The 18,028-nt window shown below is 43.8% G+C and overlaps 2 protein-coding genes across 5 annotated transcripts; one reads left to right on the forward strand and one right to left on the reverse strand.

Annotated features, from left to right (window-relative positions):
- Window positions 1-2,343: 2,343 nt before the first annotated feature.
- Window positions 2,344-16,312, reverse strand: LOC139576815 (ectonucleoside triphosphate diphosphohydrolase 4-like). Of its 2 annotated transcripts, none has more exons than XM_071403319.1 (13): window positions 16,163-16,312; window positions 15,606-15,714; window positions 15,244-15,438; window positions 14,916-15,121; window positions 7,184-7,334; window positions 6,970-7,073; window positions 6,774-6,833; window positions 6,490-6,620; window positions 4,793-4,959; window positions 4,357-4,681; window positions 4,133-4,218; window positions 3,887-4,048; window positions 2,344-3,771 (listed from the first exon to the last, which is right to left on the reverse strand). In XM_071403319.1, exons 2-13 carry the CDS (start codon window positions 15,611-15,613, stop codon window positions 3,537-3,539), a joined length of 1,830 nt encoding a protein of 609 aa, XP_071259420.1. In that variant the 5' UTR covers window positions 15,614-15,714; window positions 16,163-16,312; the 3' UTR covers window positions 2,344-3,536. The 2 variants fall into 2 exon arrangements, with proteins under 2 accessions (XP_071259420.1, XP_071259419.1); XM_071403318.1 differs by having other exon boundaries at window positions 6,466-6,620.
- LOC139576817 (myb/SANT-like DNA-binding domain-containing protein 4) lies at window positions 9,452-13,173 on the forward strand. Of its 3 annotated transcripts, XM_071403322.1 has the most exons (12): window positions 9,452-9,835; window positions 10,127-10,197; window positions 10,285-10,461; window positions 10,552-10,613; window positions 10,696-10,782; window positions 10,870-10,911; window positions 10,980-11,153; window positions 11,233-11,268; window positions 11,367-11,913; window positions 11,983-12,098; window positions 12,195-12,306; window positions 12,401-13,173. In XM_071403322.1, the coding sequence occupies exons 1-8, from the start codon at window positions 9,678-9,680 to the stop codon at window positions 11,266-11,268; spliced, it is 807 nt and encodes a 268-aa protein (XP_071259423.1). In that variant the 5' UTR covers window positions 9,452-9,677; the 3' UTR covers window positions 11,367-11,913; window positions 11,983-12,098; window positions 12,195-12,306; window positions 12,401-13,173. The 3 variants fall into 3 exon arrangements, with proteins under 3 accessions (XP_071259423.1, XP_071259422.1, XP_071259421.1); XM_071403321.1 differs by having other exon boundaries at window positions 11,367-12,098; XM_071403320.1 differs by lacking the exon at window positions 11,983-12,098.
- Window positions 16,313-18,028: the final 1,716 nt, after the last annotated feature.

Consider the following 18,028-nt stretch of genomic DNA (forward strand, 5'->3'; position numbering starts at 1 on the left):
TTTTATTCTGAATTGGAAACATCCAGGAGCAACAACGGCTCATTGCGAAGTGGTAGGCCACACAAGCTCACAGAACGGGATCGCCGATGCGCGTAGATCATAAAAATTGTATGTCCTTGGTTGCAACACTCACTATCGAGTTCCAAACTGCCTCTGGAAGCAACGTCAGCACAAGGGAGCTTCATGAAATGGGTTTCCATGGCTGAGCAGCTGCACATAAGCCTAAGATCACCATGTGCAATGCCAAGCGTCGGCTGGAGTGGTATAAAGTTTGCTGCCGTTGGACTCTGGAGTAGTGGAAACTCTGCTGGAGGAGGAATAATGGTCTGGGGATGTTTCTCATGGTTCAGCCTAGGCCCCTTAGTTCCAGTGAAGGGAAATTTTAACTATACAGCATACAATGGCATTCTTGACGATTCTGTGCTTCCAACTTTGTGGCAACAGTTTGTGGAAGGCCCTTTCCTGTTTCAGCATGACAATACCCCCGTGCAAGGTCCATACAGAAAAGGTTTGTCGAGATCGGTGTGGAAGAACTTGACTGGCCTGCACAAAGCCCTGACCTCAACCCCATCAAACACCTTTGGGATGAATTGGAACGCTGACTGTGAGCCAGGTCTAACTGCCCAACATCACTAATGCTCTTGTGGCTGAATGGAAGCAAGTCCCTCCAGCAATATTCCAACATCTAGTGCAAAGCCTCCCCAGAAGAGTGGAGGCTGCTATTGCAGCAAATGGGGGACCAACTCCATTTTAATGCCCATGGTTTTGAAATTAGATGTTCAACGAGCAGGTGTCCACATACTTTTGGTCATGTAGTGTACTTTAAACAGTATGTCTACGTCTCATATATACATTAAAATGTAATATTCTGCCACAACAAATTTATCCCAATCTAATCCAAGTGGTAAAGCTGTGGAAATAAATTCTCGGTTTGTTTATAAGGCCTACTCTGTTTAAGACAGTGAATGAGGTGCAGCAGAGGCAGGATCAGATGGGATCCCTCCCACAGCCCTACCATCACCTCACAAGTTGTAGCGTAAGCTCCTCAAACATCCCGCCTTCAAACTTCCTCGCGTAACCAACGTCAGTGCAACTCAGTGGGGAGGGAGGAAGTTGAAGTGGTATGACCCATGTGTAGACAGAGGATGACTCAGCACATGGAGAGCAGCCTCTTGAAGCACCTGCACCACTTGTACACAAATGCTGCTGGTGACAACTACAGCTGGTATACACTTTCAACAATGATCTGAGAGGGAATTTACAAATTAGAGCAAATATTGGACTATATTCCCTCTCACATATGCTGTGGCTATTACATGACTATTTCTGATTTGTAACATTCTGCTTGGTTTGATACATTTAATTATATAAGACTGTACTTACAGGGTAACTGTAAAATGCTACCATGGGTAACAATGCCCCCTATTGGAATTAAAACCATTGGCTGCTGAGACCTCAGTTTCCTGGGGTTTAAAATGCCCTAGGGTGCAGACAGAGCATCAAAAAGCATCTGTGATGTGCAATTATGCATGCAGTATGTACTTTCTATAATTCCATATGGACATTGCGATAAGGTTATCTGTGACAGGAATAGTGTAGGCCAGCAGGAGGTTTGTGAGGTTAGACCTTTACTGAATTTACAAATGCGAAGTGCCGACATCTCAGACAGCTACTGTCGCTAGTCTCTGGCACTTTAAATTAATGACCACTAGCTAAGCTAAACAATTTGACCAGTTAAATACTGTTGTTTCAGCTCAAAGCATTTCTCACAATTACAGGACAATGACAATAGCCAAGTGGCCACAGAGATAAGGACAATTCATAGTGAAAATAGATCAATCTGTAAAATGCATTGCATGTAATCTGTTCAATGCAGTATTTACATTCCCCATCTTAATGGTCAACCTGTATTAAACTAAACGTCCTCGTCAGACTCATCCATCACCAGCTGGCAGACCTGAAATGTAACACAGCACAGATAGGGAGAGTGAAAACAAACCCCCAGTGCAGTGTTTCAAACCTGGTCACCCAGACTCTGAGACAGGCCGGCTACAACAACATGGGCTTGGGTGACCTGGTCATTAGTGGCTGACTGCAGCTTAGTAGTCTTGATTGATATCCTTGTGGTACACTCCTTTTCTTCCCGTGCTACTGGGGACGTGTAAACCCTGACCATGGCTGCTGTAAATATGCATGTGTTTATTTACTCAATACTTACGTCACCAGCAATTTCCATCCAACTCTCCTCAAGACCACCCAATATATTCCACGTGAACACAAGTGAAAATCAACAGATTGCATTTGATGATTTTTGTAGCTTTCATTGATATTTTGAACCATAAGTCTCAAAACAATCTCTTTATTATTCAACACCAATGGTATTGTAAAACAAAACAAAAATCCTGTGCAAACTGAATTGATCTAAGTACACCCTTCAATATAAATATGGCCTATATGCTTTCATAAACTAACCCCTTTACAGCAGTGATATCACAGCTTCTGAAAACGAAGCCCAGTGTGTTTGTCGAGATTCCAAATTAAATGATCTGCATCCCATCACTTGCCACCATTGAGCTGAAAAGACAGCAGACATTTTTACCCTACTGTAGCTCTGAGCCCTGTGTGGATTCAGCTGATGTGGGCTGGAGTGTCTCTCCAGTGATAAGACAATAAATATTGCACCATTGCAGCTTTGATAAATGCTGAGTGTTCTGCAATAGAAGGCAGAACAAAGGATACAAAGAAACTAAAGTAAAAAAAGAAGCGGTGACAATCAAAATAAGTATGACAGGTGTCTGTCTACACTGAGGAGTACACAGAGGGTAAGCAGAGGCATACACCATTCCTCCACACAATAAATAAGCATTCACTAATCATGCACCCAAACAGAGCTGCTAGTACACAAACAAATTAAATTGCATCAGGATAATGTGACAGGAAAGGAAGTGAAACTCCACTCAAGTACAGAGAATCTATACATATGAGCTAATACAGTATGTACTCTAAACAGTAACGGTTTCACTATCATCCTCGAACCTGCTCTTGTCTATTCACATTGATTCAATGCTGTGCACTAATTGGAAAAGACAGTAATTTAGGGACTTTCTTTAAAAATGTGTTTTTGATTGACTAATTAGGGGACGTTATGAGGCAGCTGCCATTCGAACCTTACAGGAAGCTTTAACGAAACCTGTGTGACTGGATAAAGTATGCATGGGGAGCTCTCAAACCTCAGGCAAGGATAGTTACACTTAGTACCTAGTTCATATTTCCAGCAACATAAAAAAAGGCAGATTGACATCATTAAAAATATGACAATCATGGCTAACTCAAGTATGCAAACTCAACATGCAAGATCTCCCATACCAGAGTCCCTTCCCAGTGCTGTTTCTCTGTTCATTGGACTCATTCAAAATCAAACTCAGTTTTAGAGTTTTTCGTCATGACCAGCTAACAAATGAAGGCCTGAACATAAAAGTGCAGGCATAGGGACTCCAGCTAGGGAAATGAGCTGGTTTTGGCGTGAAAGTTGAAGTCTAGAGGGTGATAGGCAGTGAGGGGGATCCCAGACCCTCCTCTAACCACTCAACAGTAGAGGGGGTGCAGCGCTGCGTGGTACAGCTGTGGATACGTCGGAGTCGCAGCAAGTAGAGCAGGATGGAGAGGAAGACAACCAGGAAGCAGGCCAGAAACAAGTAGTGGTTGTTGACAAAGGAGAAGCTGTGACGCCAGTGGGCGTGGACTCCTTTGAGGGTCTCCTGCTGAATATCCCTTGGAAAGGAATGTAAAATAGTGTGGTTTTCTCCATATCCTAATCAGCAAAAATATATTGGCTTATCACAGTGTTAAAGCATGATGAAGTGTGACACAGCAAGTGTTCTCTTACCTTAAAGGTAGAAAGCGAGTTCTGTAAAGGATGGCTCCAAGAGTCCATTGCACCTCTTTATCATAAACTAAGAGGGCAGTCCTCAGGTTTTTGTAGTCTATAGGGAAGGAGAAGCCTGAGTGGAATACCTCATACATCCAGGCTGATTTAAAACACTGGTACCTGCACACAAGACAAATGTTTACATGACAACTCTTTACTATTACTGGACTCAAGTCTTACTAAAGAGCCAGAGCTGGGACTTACTTGAGCCTGTGAACATCAGCGTGAGATGCATATAAGCCTGAGTCAAATCGCTCTTTCAGAGATCTCCACTGGGTGGCGCAGTAACCCTGGAGATGAAGCACAAAGTAGATTGTAAACACAGCCACCATCTTACTGCAATTAGCCTAAGCTATGGTGAAATACATGCATTTCCATGCAGTTAGGAGTGCCATCTACAATGAAGAAGTGCTGCGGTAAGGCCTCACCTTGGCAGCAACAGAATACTTTGAGGAGTTAAAATCACCGCCCATGCGCAACACATCCTCTGTGCAGTAGTAGAACTCAGAGAACCCATAGAACTGGCTGTTGGGGTAGTCGATGGGAGGCTGGTAGATGCCATTGAGGGAGGAGTGAGTCTCGTTGGTGCGGTTAAGGAAGGGCTGAAGCAGCTGTCTGCAGTGATCAAAATCCCCTGTGCCACGCAGGTGGAGTTTCTGTGTGGCTGGCCCCACCTCGTCCTGCAGGTCTGTAGGTAGACACGGGTCGAGCAGGGGGGACTCTGCCGTTTCACCTACATGCTGACCCAGGAGCCTGGACAAACCAACTAAAATGAGCTCTCCATAATGACAGCACTGAGCAATGTCAAACTAGTAAACTATCAGTATCATTAGCTATCATAGCATTTGTGTTAAAGGTTCTTACGTGTTTTTAGTGAGAGTGTTCCTGACAATGCTCTCCTCATATCTTTGTCGAGCAGCATTGCCTCCAAAGCCCAGGAAGGTGGACACATACACCCGGTAGACATGCTCTGTCCGGTGGGCATCGCAACCCAGGTTGAACTCCGCAAGTAAGTTCTTGGCCACTTCCTCCTATAAAAATCAAACATTCAATATCAGCCAGGAAATTACATTCTCTTTTTTCTAGGACTATGTCTACACTAATATCCAACATATTAATTGATAATAGAAAGACTACATGTATAACAACCATTTACTTAAAGAAACTTTGATCAAGATGACAGTTCTATTAAGTTCCGCATTTAGAAAAAACTGCAGGTGAATTACTTTCACTGGAAAGCAAAAACTACAAGAGTAAGAGCACATGCAAATTGTCATAGTAAATTATAAACCAAACATTTTTGTGAACTGGCAAAAATAATTGAGCAGGACTGAAAAGCTGATGGACTTGGACTGCTTTAGATGAATGCATTATTATCTGGTCATGGATGTTTTGCACGATGGCTCTTAAGCATTATCTGTGATCTTAAAAGTAGACTCAGCAAAATGACGTTGCCACGAGCAGCACCGCAGATATTGAAATGAGCGAGATGCAAAACTTTGCTCTCACACAGTAACCATGTTTCCATTTAACCTTTTTATGCAAGTACAGTACATGTCGGATAAAAAAAAAGAAAGTATGGAAAGTTTACTGACAAATCTTCTGTTTGTGTCGGAAAAATTATGCAAGAAATGTCGGCGTTAACACTTACACACAAATATTGATATTATAACCATCATATTGAAGTAAAGTCACCCAATAACATGTGTGGTCCTCCTACGACTCGTCGGGAAACCATACAGTTTGTTAGGCTACAGATTAAACTTCACAGGGTGGTGAAAGTGCAAGGTGATGAGCTTGATGCCCCTTTCCAATAAATATTAAGGATCTTATTCAGGTGATATGATCTATTATGTTCATAATAAATCTAATGTAGGTCCTACCCACACTGTATCTGCGAGCTGTTGTGGGCAAACACGCTATATAATGCAACATTTTTTGAGAGAAAACCATTAGTAGAGTTAAATGCAATGGAAATCCATTTAACTAGTATTTATTTAACCGCAAAAGTGTGTTGTTTTTGTTTTATGTGCACTATGTCATCACACAGCCATTTATCCACAACAAGTCAATTTGATGGAATCTGGTGGGAAAATGCGATTTTAGAATATTTCCATGAAAATCTGTTGCCAATTGGATGGAAAGCTAGCTACAGACAATATCTGCGCATGGGTTCGCTTCATGCTGTTACAGCATGGTAGCCAGAGGATCAAAAACAGCGAAGAAGTTGATTCTTGCACTTTAACGCTCTTAGCTATTGCAGAAATTAACCCACTATGCGGTTTATTGTATGCCTCTACATCAAATTGCAGAGTCTACCTTTAGAGTTTGAACTAACACATTCTGCTATGAAGCAATGCTGCAGGCTTATCTTTAGAGCAGACCTCCAATAGTCCACTCTGAATGGAGAGGACTTCATCTCCAGAGGACAAACATGATGTTTACAGGTTTAACCAGGGAATGAGTGGTGGGAAGAGAAAATGAGTGAGTGACAAATTAAAAGAGCACAAAAAAGGGAAATTGTTGTTGATAATAACCTGTTGTGGAGAAGCAAAGCTTACAGTTTTGGGCACTTCATATGCTATCTGTGTGGAGACACCCCCCATGTCCAGAACACCAGCAGTCCTTTTCCTCACCAGCACCTCCTGCTGGTCACCTCCAGGTACCTGCACCTCTACTACTGCATCCCTCTCTATAGGAAGGATAGGGGAAGGAGCCACGGGTCCCATTGAAGAAAAGAATGGAAAACAAATAAAGTGGTGTCAGAGGTAAGTAAAATAAGGGAGTTAAAGTATTCCGTGTGAAGATATGCAGATCTCTTAAGGAAATGTATTTAGATACTTACCACTAGCCACATGATTAAACCTTCCAAGGACAAAGTTGATTCCAATCCATGCATACACACCTGTCCAAAAACAAGGACAATTTATATATTCCAGCATTTCCACTGTTGTGTTAGACATTTTCAACACAGATGGTGACATCTCAGTGTTGAATGGCCAGTGTTTAGCTTGCCTGCTACTCTAAACAGGTTAGCTCACCTTCCTGCTTGCCAGAAATGACCTCCACATGGGAATCAGAAAAGAGGAAGTTGAAATGTACAGGGATATCAGTCCGTAGATCCTCCAGAAGTGCTTCCTGTTGACTGAAAAATAGTAAATAAGCCAATGTTAACATGGGAGGTCACATCGGTAATAAAAAATAAACACTTGCAAGTTTCCATCTCAAGATGAGAAATACTCAGTTGGGGTGTACCTGTCAGACAGCACCCTCATTCCAGCCGTGCACAGGATGTACAGAGGGGTCTCCTGGTGCTTGTGTTTGGGGATGTGCTGGGCAGCAAAGCTCAGCAGGGGGTGGATGTAATCACTGGCCTTCTCTGGTGTTTTTGCAAGCTCTGAGATGCCTACAAAAAAATATTAAGACCATGGATCCGTCTTTATTGGGTGGAATGGATAAGAGCTTTAAACTAAGCCAATGTCTTCTAAACTCGGCAAAAAAAGAAACGTCCTTTTTCAGGACCCTGTCTTTCAAAGATAATTTGTAAAAATGCAAATAACTTCACAGATCATCATTGTACAGGGTATAAACACTGTTTCCCATGCTTGTTCAATGAACCATAAACAATTAAGGAACATGCACCTGTGGAACGGTTAACTTCTTGAAGGCCGGTGGGGGTATTCGGTAATTCGGATGACTGACGTGACCAAAGTAAACTGCCTGTTACTCAGGCCCAGAAGCTAGGATATGCATATAATTGGTAGTATTGGATAGAAAACAATCTGAAATTACTAAAACTGTTCAAATAATGTCTGAGTATAACAGAACTAATATGGCAGGCAAAAATCAGAGGAGAATCCATCCTGAGGGCCTCCCGGGTGGCGCAGTGGTCTAGGGCACTGCATAGCAGTGCTAGCTGTGCCACCAGACACTCTGGGTTCACGCCCAGGCTCTGTCGCAGCCGGCCACGACCGGGAGGTCCGTGGGGCGACGCACAATTGTCCTAGCGTCGTCCGGGTTAGGGAGGGTTTAGCCAGTAGGGATATCCTTGTCTCATCGCGCACTAGCGACTCCTGTGGCGGCCCGGGCCAACCAGGTCGCCAGGTGCACGGTGTTTCCTTCGACACATTGGTGCGGCTGGCTTCCGGGTTGGATGCGCGCTGTGTTAAGAAGCAGTGCGGCTTGGTTGGGTTGTGTTTCGGAGGACGCATGGCTTTCGACCTTCGTCTCTCCTGAGCCCGTACGGGAGTTGTAGCGATGAGACAAGTTAGTAACTACTAACAATTGGATACCACGAAATTGGGGAGAAAAGGAGGTAAAATTCTACAAAAAACAAAAAAAAAATGAGAATCCATCCTGATTTTTGGGGGGGGGTCTGCCCATCCAAATCCTTGTTTATTGGAAAATCAAAGGAATACCTCCCAGAATGCAGTTCCTAGGGCTTCCACTAGATGTCAAGTCTTTATAAAGAGTTTCAGGCTTTTTAAAATATTTTTTATAAATGAGCTAGAATTTGTAGTTTTTCTAGGTGGCTCCCATTTTGACTGTAGTATTGTAGCGTGCGTGGATAAGGGCGTGCACTTCATTATTTATCTCCGGTAATGAACATACTATTCTCCATCTTAAATTTTACCGTTTATTTATATATTAGGGTACCCGTGGATGGATTAGAAAAAGTTTATTAGTAACTTTTGGGATTCATTTGTATGCATTTTGAACGAGGGAAACAGGTGGATTACTGAATCAAGCGTGCCAACTAAACTGACTTTGGGATATAAAGGACTTTATCGAACAAAACGACCATTTGATGTGTAGCTGGGACCCTTGGGATTGCAAACAGAGGAAGATATTCAAAGGTAAGTGATTTATTTTGTCGCTATTTCTGACTTTCGTGACACCTCTGCTTGTTTGGAAAATGTTTAATGCTTTTGTAAGCGGGGCACTGTCCTCATACTCGCATGGTATGCTTTCGTCGTAAAGCCTTCTTGAAATCTGACAAAGCGGCTGGATTAACAAGCAGTTAAGCTTTTAAACGATGTACAACACTTGTATTTTCATGAATGTTTAATATTACGATATTGTATTTGGCGCGCTCCGATTTCACCGGATGTTGTCGAATTTGATCCCGTTAACCACTTAGTGTTTTAACAGGATTTCTGCGCTAACAGCATACAGACATTAGGCAATTAAGGTCACAGTTATAAAAACTTAGGACACTAAAGAGGCCTTTCTACTGACTCTGAAAAACAGCAAAAGAAAGATGCCCAGGGTCCCTGCTCATCTGCGTGAACGTGCCTTAGGCATGCTGCAAGGAGGCATAAGGACTGCAGATGTGGCCAGGGCAATAAATTGCAATGTCTGTACTGTGAGGCGCCTAAGACAGCACTACAGGGAGACAGGACGGACAGCTGATCGTCCTCGCAGTGGCAGACCATGTGTAACACCTGCTCAGGATCGGTACATCCGAACATCACACCTACGGGACAGGTACAGGATGGCAACAACAACAGCCCGAGTTAGACCTGGGGCCTGTTGCACAAAAGTAGAATTAAGACATCCGGGATAAATGACTCAGCTGAGCTCAATGAAGCCAAAACATGTGCGTCCAGGCTTAATTGGTTGCACAAAGACCAAGCCAGGATGAGCAGACACGGATTCATTAAGCCAGGTGAAACCAATCCTGGATAGGTGCGCGCTCACGGCTCACTCAAATAGACCCCGCCACAGATCACAGATTAACTGATTTACCATGGCAACTAGAGCCGCGTACTTTTCCCCGTCGGAAGCACAAATCCTCATGGAGGCATACGAGGAGGTAAAAGATATAATTAAGAAGAAAGGCAACACCGCCACAGTGATAAAGCAAAGAGAAAAAGCGTGGCAAAGTATTGCAGACCGCCTGAATGCGTAAGTAGTGCACAATTACACACTCACCGCTCCGCTGAAACATCACAATTACAATTCAAATATTTAATTCACATCTCCAAAAATGCAGTTGTACTGTAATTATGAAACGGTTAAATTTTTAATTGAAATGCACTGCAGATATGAGTGAAATTGTGTAAAGTAACTCCATCACACTGTATAAAGCTATGATAAATTTTTTGATATTTTTACTGAAAACAAGACAAAAATACCAAGTAATTTTTTGCAGTGTGACTCCATTAAATGTGTGTGTGTGTGTGTGTGTGTGTGTAGATTAAACATGAACGGGCCAAAACGGACATGGCAGCAGGTCAAAATCAAATACAAGAACATTCTGCAGAATGGTATGGTCCCTGACTAATATTTAACAAAGCACAAGCATATATTGTACCCAGAAGGTGCCTGCTCACACATTGGCTGTACTGTTTTAGCAGTGAAAAAGAATACCCACAGACAAGGCACGGGTGGTGGGTCACCAAAGGCTGACCTTACCCCAGCAGAGGACATGGCCTTGGAGCTAAATAAAGGCAGGCCCGTCTTAGAGGGGATCCCTGGGGGGAAAGAGACGAGCATAGGTTCCTCCCAAGATGCCACCCGCTTCATTCAAGGTATGTCCTTCCATCTCTACATGGGATACAACCACATTCATATTGAATCAATTTGGACTGTCTGACTTTGGTTTACCTATTGCCTTGCAGTGTCTGGCAGCACTGTGTTCCTGTTAGAGCCACCAGCACAAGCACCAGACGATGCTGATCCAGTGAGTACTCCATCAAAGGCATACTGTAGGCCTGGCATGTCTTGTCTACTAGCTTCAATATGAATCCGATTAAATGTGATAGGGTGAAGGCCCCAGTGCAGCAGCAACAGCACATGATGGAGACGATGATGAGGAGGAGACCATCTCTCTGGATTCCAGAAGGCATGAGGTATCATGTTAAGACTGTGAAAGTACTATTTACTCTACAATGGTGAGGAGTCCTCATCAAAATCAAAAAATCTAATTTCTTTTACAGGACCCAGATGCTATACAGTGGGAAAACCAGCCTGGCAACATAGTGCGTATTAATAAAAGGACACCACATCCTGCCAAATTCCAGCTGCGCTAATTGTATTGTGTTCACAGAGCTCACAAGCTATCAGAAAGTTGTATGGCAACCACCTCCGGCGCCAAATAGAACTGGCAGACATAGACATTCAGTACAAGAAGAAAAAGATGGGAAATCTTGCACTGGAGTCCGAAATAAAAAAGAGGACAATTAGGAAACTGGACCTTGAAATAAAAAAACTTGAGAGGGAGGTGAGATATGCCTTCAATGTACACTGTATGCTAACTGTAACACAAATGTATTATTCATTATTTTTCTTTCCTCCCCCAGCTCCAAGAAGATGACACAGCTCAAAATAAAAATTAGGTATATTCTCGTAAAGTCAAGTGAGCCATGACATATGAGCTCTTATTGTGAGCACACAGGACGGTGGCATCTTTCTAAGGTTTTTTTTATTTTCCCAGCAATCAGTACAACCAAGTCATCGTTATAAGGCATCGCCCTCTTTTGCCCACCCCCCCAGCACCAGGTGTGGCCACTAGCCTATATGAAGGCCCAAAATTGTGTGTTCCTTTCTGCTCTGACAATGGCATGCCCATTCGTGCGAGATGTGGTGGATGAAGAAGCACTTGTGCTGAGGAGAGCCTTCAGGCGAGAAAGGGTCTTCAGGGACCGGTTGGACCCACTGGCCTTCCCTGATGACCATCTATATGAAAGATACAGGTTTTCTGCAGATGGCATCAGGTATCTATGCAGACTACTGGGTCCCAGGATTAAGCACCGCACTGCACGGAGCCATGCACTGAGTGTGGAGCAAATGGTTTGTGTGGCCTTGCGCTTTTTTGCTAGTGGAGCCTTCCTGTACTCAGTGGGGGATGCTGAACAAGGCCACAATTTGCCGCACAATAAGGAGTGTGTGTCTGGCTATCAAAGCATTAGCAGATGTCTTCATCTCCTTCCCTGGCCACAGAAGACTCTGTGACATCAAAGAGGAGTTCTATAGGATTGCAGGTAAGAGGATCTACAAATTACAGGACAACTGTTAACACATAGTAGGATACTCATTACTTTGTGTGACAGGTTTCCCCAATGTCATTGGTGCAGTGGACTGCACACACATAAGGATAAAAGCCCCCTCAGGTGCCCATGAGGCCGATTTTGTGAATAGGAAATCCTTTCACAGCATTAATGTTCAGGTGAACATAACTTTTTGATATTGTCCATTGACGAACACTCTGCATTGCCAGTGATGTGCATTGATTGGTGTAATATTCCTCATCTTATGATTTCAGATGGTCTGCAATGCTGACTGTGTGATCAGCAATGTTGTGGCAAAATGGCCTGGCTCAGTCCATGACTCCAGAATCTTTCGGGCCTCTGAAATCTATCAGTGCCTATCACAAGGTAAGCCACACAACCCCTATTTATAACCATCATGGCTGTGTCAAGAATATCACTGTGTTTATGAGGTAGTAATGATGAGATTTTGTGTTGACAGGTGAATTCTCTGGTGTGTTGCTGGGAGACAGGGGGTATGGCTGCCAGCCTTTTCTCCTGACACCTTTCACAGACCCCCAGGAAGCACAGCAGGCCTACAACCATGCCCATGCCAGGACCAGGGCCAGAGTTGAAATGACCTTTGGCCTCCTGAAGGCACGCTTTCACTGCCTTCACAAATTAAGGGTCAGCCCTGTTAGGGCATGTGATATTACTGTGGCTTGTGCTGTCCTCCACAATGTGGCCTGCCTGAGGAAGGAGAGGGCCCCCAGAGTGCCACCAGCCATGGACTGGGACAATCCGGCAATCTTCCCTGATGACGACAGTGGTCGGCTGCTGAGGGACCAATATGTGTTGAATTATTTTAGTTAGTATGTGTGCTTTAAATTTTGGTTAAATATGTCCTGCGGTGGCAGAGGAATTTGGGTTTTTTTGGGTTCGTTTTTTGACGAATTTGGCCTCTTATGATGTTTGTGCGGTATACTGTGTGTAATACAAGGCTGCAGGGAGGCTACTGCATCCATTCATTTGTCTGTTCAGTTGATGTGTATGGATTTGTCCTGCATTTATTTTAGTGTGCAGACATGCAGGGTGTGTTATATACAGACCTTTGAATGTGTATGTATCATTTTGTATAATATGCTTGGATTCTGTGCTTTCCATCTTGTAGAGTCACTGTGACTTCAGTTTCGAAAGGAGCTGATGGTTTACCTGCTTTGTTTTGTCCTTATTCAATAAAGGAACATAATGTTACACATTGTGTTTTTATATTCATATGGAATGTGTATTTGTTTATATGACAGAGTATTAGGGCCACACTGAAGAAAAAGGATAAAGTCATAAATTTATGAGGCTGGTTCTTTCTGCAGAAAAGCTACATATTGTTTTTACAGTTTTGATACTTATGACAATGTGATACTTAATATTCTGGCACATCAGCATGTCTTTGTTTATGAAACCATACTGAAGTACAATTTCACGAAATGCCCCACATCTGTCATTTTAACAACTGTCCTCCTTTAAAACAACTGGTTACAATATTATGACTTGTGTTTTTTTCCCCTCTGTGGCCCTAATATTCTATCATTTTATATATAGCCTTATAGTCTATGGGAAACTGTAAATTATCTAATGATAGCAACATCATCTAAAAATCATTTTTTATCCAAAATCATTGAAATTAATGATCAAACGTTTAAATAATAACAGTGGGTCTAGTTATATGTGATAACAATGTATAGTGAGCAGTGAAATAACTATTGGTTTCCATTTGTGGTGACTGCTGACTGACATTAGGGATGAGATTAAATAGATCCTGGAATTTAGCCTGGTCTGGAGCAGGCTAGCTCCACAGAATAAATCTCCATGGTAATTTATACCATAACATATCCTCCTGCCCCCTATCCATCTTTAGTGCAACCGGATTACGGATCAATTGAGCCAGGATCACCAAGATATCCTGGCTTAATCCCTTATCCTAGTTTTGTGCAACAGGCCCCTGGAACTCACAATCCCTCAATCAGTGCTCAGACTGTCCGCAATAGGCTGAGAGAGGCTGGACTGAGGGCTTGTGTGCATGTTGTAAGGCAGGTCCTCACCAAACATCACCGGCAACAACGTCACCTATGGGCACAAACCCACCGTCGCTGGACCAGACAGGACTGGCAGAAAGTGCTCTTCACTGACAAGTCACGGTTTTGTCTCACTAGGGGTGATGGTCGGATTCGCGTTTATTGTCAAAGGAATGAGCATTACACCGAGGCCTGTACTCTGGAACGGGATCGATTTGGAGGAGGAGGGTCCGACATGGTCTGGGGCGGTGTGTCACAGCATCATCGGACTGAGCTTGTTGTCATTGCAGGCAATCTCAACGCTGTGCGTTACAGGGAAGACATCCTCCTCCCTCATGTGGTACCCTTCCTGCAGGCTCATCCTGACATGACCCTCCATGACAATTCCACCAGCCATACTGCTCGTTCTGTGCGTGAAATCCTGCAAGACAGGAATGTCAGTGTTCTGCCATGGCCAGCGAAGAGCCCGGATCTCAATCCCATTGACCACGTCTAGGACCTGTTGGATCGGAGGGTGAGGGCTAGGGCCATTCCCCCCAGAAATGTCCAGGAACTTGCAGGTGCCTTGTTGGAAGAGTGGGGTAACATCTCACAGCAAGAACTGGCAAATATGGTGCAGTCCATGAGGAGGAGATGCACTACAGTGCTTAATGCAGCTGGTGTTACTTTTGATTTTGACCCCGACCCCCCCCCTTTGTTCAGGGACACATTATTCCATTTCTGTTAGTCACATGTCTGTGGAACTTGTTCAGTTTATGTCTCAGTTGATGAATCTTGTTATGTTCATACAAATATTTACACCTAAGTTTGCTGAAAATAAACGCAGTTGACAGTGAGATAACGTTTCTTTTTTTGCTGAGTTTACATTATGAAACCAGAGTGTAAATGTATACAGGTGGCTCTTCCCAGCAGCACACCAGTCATCAGCAACCAGGTATGTCTCACCTGGCTTGATCTTCATGACCACTGGTTTCCTGTGCTGGTCTCTCATCTGTCGTATGTCAAGCAGATCATGGGGATTACCATTGTGCTGGGGCCAACAATACACAAACACCCTGGAGCCACTGCTACCGCAGTCTACCACCAAACCATAGTTCAGGTTGGGATTGCTGGTGTCGGTGGCCTCCACATCTGTGACTCTCGCCAAGTGTCTGGTGATCAGAGGTGAATGAAAAGATGACAATTTTAAGCCAAATTCAGCTAACCATTTTCTTCCTTGTCTTTTCAGGAATACGTAAGGATATCTTCTAATGTGCAGCTACTAGTGACTCACCTATGGAAGTAGTTGTCCTTTCTGATCCAGCTGTCCTTGCCCTTTCCTGTTACCAACACCAGGTAAAGCAGTCCTAGCAATCCCACCAGCAGACCAAATAAGAGTAGCTGCCTGAATGAAGGTAGCAGTAGACGAGGAAGAACCAGGGGTGACAGGCTGAAGTGCCAGGAGGCTGGGAGGCACGAGAAGCTGATCCTGTAAGGACAAGTGAGACCTTAGTATGTATGGATAAATACACTTTGACTAGTCTATGCAATAGCGGCATGCACGCCGACCATGGAATAATAATTAAAGGGGAGAGCAAAATGTGACACATTTTGCCAAACACTTCCTTAGTCCTCTACTCAGTCGGTCGTGCCTACCTTCCCATGACGTGGACTGTCCTAGTTCACTGGATGAAAATCATTCAAAGTGGACACGAGTCTGGGGTGTTGGCTTCAGAGCCTCACCATTTCGCCATCTGCTCATTGTCTTGATAAAATAAAATAAACACGTTAGCTACAAGCTAAGCAGTAATTATTACTGATGGCATCGATACCAACGCGTGTCAATACCAATGGTGACATTTGGCCACTAGTGCATCCACCGGCACAACTGCCACGTAGTAACCGTACTGCATTGCATAATAATGTAATGATACTGGTCCGATTTTAACTAGTTAGCTTGCTAGCTGGTTTAGTTAGCCAAGACAATACGTTAGCTGGCTAGGTAGCGTTTCCTAGTCTATTGGGTAAACAATATAACTGTTAGCTAGCAAGCTTATTAAGCGGGCGAATGTTTGGATTCTGGCTAGCGAAACAAACAGATCACTGGTTAACCAACGACGATAGCCGTGGTATTGCTAGGCTACCGTTAGCCCCTGTACTAGGAGTATGCTATGCCCACGGTCCATCTAAAACTAAACTTAAAATGTACTTACCGTTGCGTTTCGAACGACTTCGTTGCATAACATTTACATTAGCTCGTTTGCTGCTGAATATTGTTACTAATACTATTGGGAGGATGCGCTAACAGCACCCTAACTAGCTAGTATTCAGTGCGCAAGTCAGGCAGATGTGACGTAGCTAGTAAAAGGTGCGGTGCGAATGTTTTTAAATCATTGGCACTCCCTGGCGGCTTTCACTGGTATAGCATGCTTGCTCAGGGTTGGGAAACTGGCAGCATGCGGCCCCCCTTTTGAAGGTCCTCTGATCCTTTTTGGAGGGGGACTCAGGCGGTGTCTCTGCTTACTGTTGCGAGGGAAAATACACAAGGTGCAATTTCGAAATTTAGTTGTGCATCAGTTTTCTTGCTGCCCCTCATAAGTTTAGATTGGTGGCCCCCACCCCCAACAAAGTTGCCTATCCTTGCTCTAAGTAGTCAGACAGTGTCATTCTTAAAGCAAATCTGATTTGGGTAATTTAGCAAATTAACTGTGGCAGTCACCAAACTCAAAGTTGCCACAAATGAAGAAAAATGTGCAACTACACTGAAAACAAGGAAACAAAGAAAACTGGGTAACACTTGACACCCAGTGTCATAACAGCTGACATAACATGGTCTTAATACTGTCATGGCACATCTATTTAGACCTGTTGTGACAAATTGCATTATTTTATGGCTGGTAATGACACCTACATAGAGTCAAAACCCCAATACCTACCACACAAGGCCAAACATTCAATTACAGTATAGCCTACTTGTCAACAGTATGTTTATGTTATAAAATTCTGAAATTGACCATATTAAATCATTGTAATTGCGCACAACAAATGACAGACATGCACCTACCCCAATGCTGTTGCTTGGGGTGGATAAAGGAGCAGGACAAGACACCCTCTTTTTGACTGATGACTGACATAAGGGAATGTACGTGATAGGCCAATCTGGCTTATGATGTTCATAATGCTTATTGACAATGTCATAAAGTGTACTTTCTTGACATAATGACAAAGAAAATACAGGCTTAGATTTTTTTTGCACATTTATATAAAAAAAAATATATATATCAGATTTACATAAGTATTCAGGCTCTTTACTCTGGACTTTGTTAAAGCATCTTTTGCAGGGATATAAGCCTCTAGTCTTCTCGGGTATGACGCTACAACCTTGGCACACCTGTATTTGGGGAGTTTCTCCCATTCTTCTCTGCAGATCCTCTCAAGCGCTGTCAGGTTGGATGGAGAGTGTCGCTGCACAGCTATTTTCAGGTCTCTCCAGAGATGTTCGATTGCGTTCAAGTCCAGGCTCTGGCTGGCCCACTCAAGGACATTCAGAGACTTGTCCCGAAGCCACTCCTGAATGGTCTTGGCTGTGTGCTTAGGGTTGTTGTCCTGTTGGAAGGTGAACCTTCGCCCCAGTCGGAGGTCCTGAGCACTCTGAAGCAGGTTTTCATCAAGGATCTCTGTACTTTGCTCTGGTCATCTTTCCCTCGATTCTGACTAGTTTCCCAGTCCCTATCACTGAAAAACATCCCCACAGCATGACGCTGCCACCACCATGCTTCATCGTAGGGATGGTGCCAGGTTGCCTCCAGACGTAACGTTTGGCATTCAGGCCAAAGAGTTCAAACTTGGTTACATCAGACCAGAGGATCTTGTTACTCATGGTCTGAGAGTCTTTAGGTGCCAAGTGGCAAACACGAAGCGGGCTGTCATGCAGTTTACTGAGGAGTGGCTTCCATCTGGCCACTCTACCATAAAGGCCTGATTTGGTGGAATGCTGCAGAGATGGTTGTCCTTCCGGAAGGTTCTCCCATCTCCAGAGGAACTCTGGAGCTCTGTCAGAGTGACCATTGGGTTCTTGG

This window comes from Salvelinus alpinus, chromosome 5, assembly GCF_045679555.1.
Source record: "Salvelinus alpinus chromosome 5, SLU_Salpinus.1, whole genome shotgun sequence".
In the NCBI taxonomy this organism is placed as follows: Eukaryota; Metazoa; Chordata; class Actinopteri; order Salmoniformes; family Salmonidae; genus Salvelinus; species Salvelinus alpinus.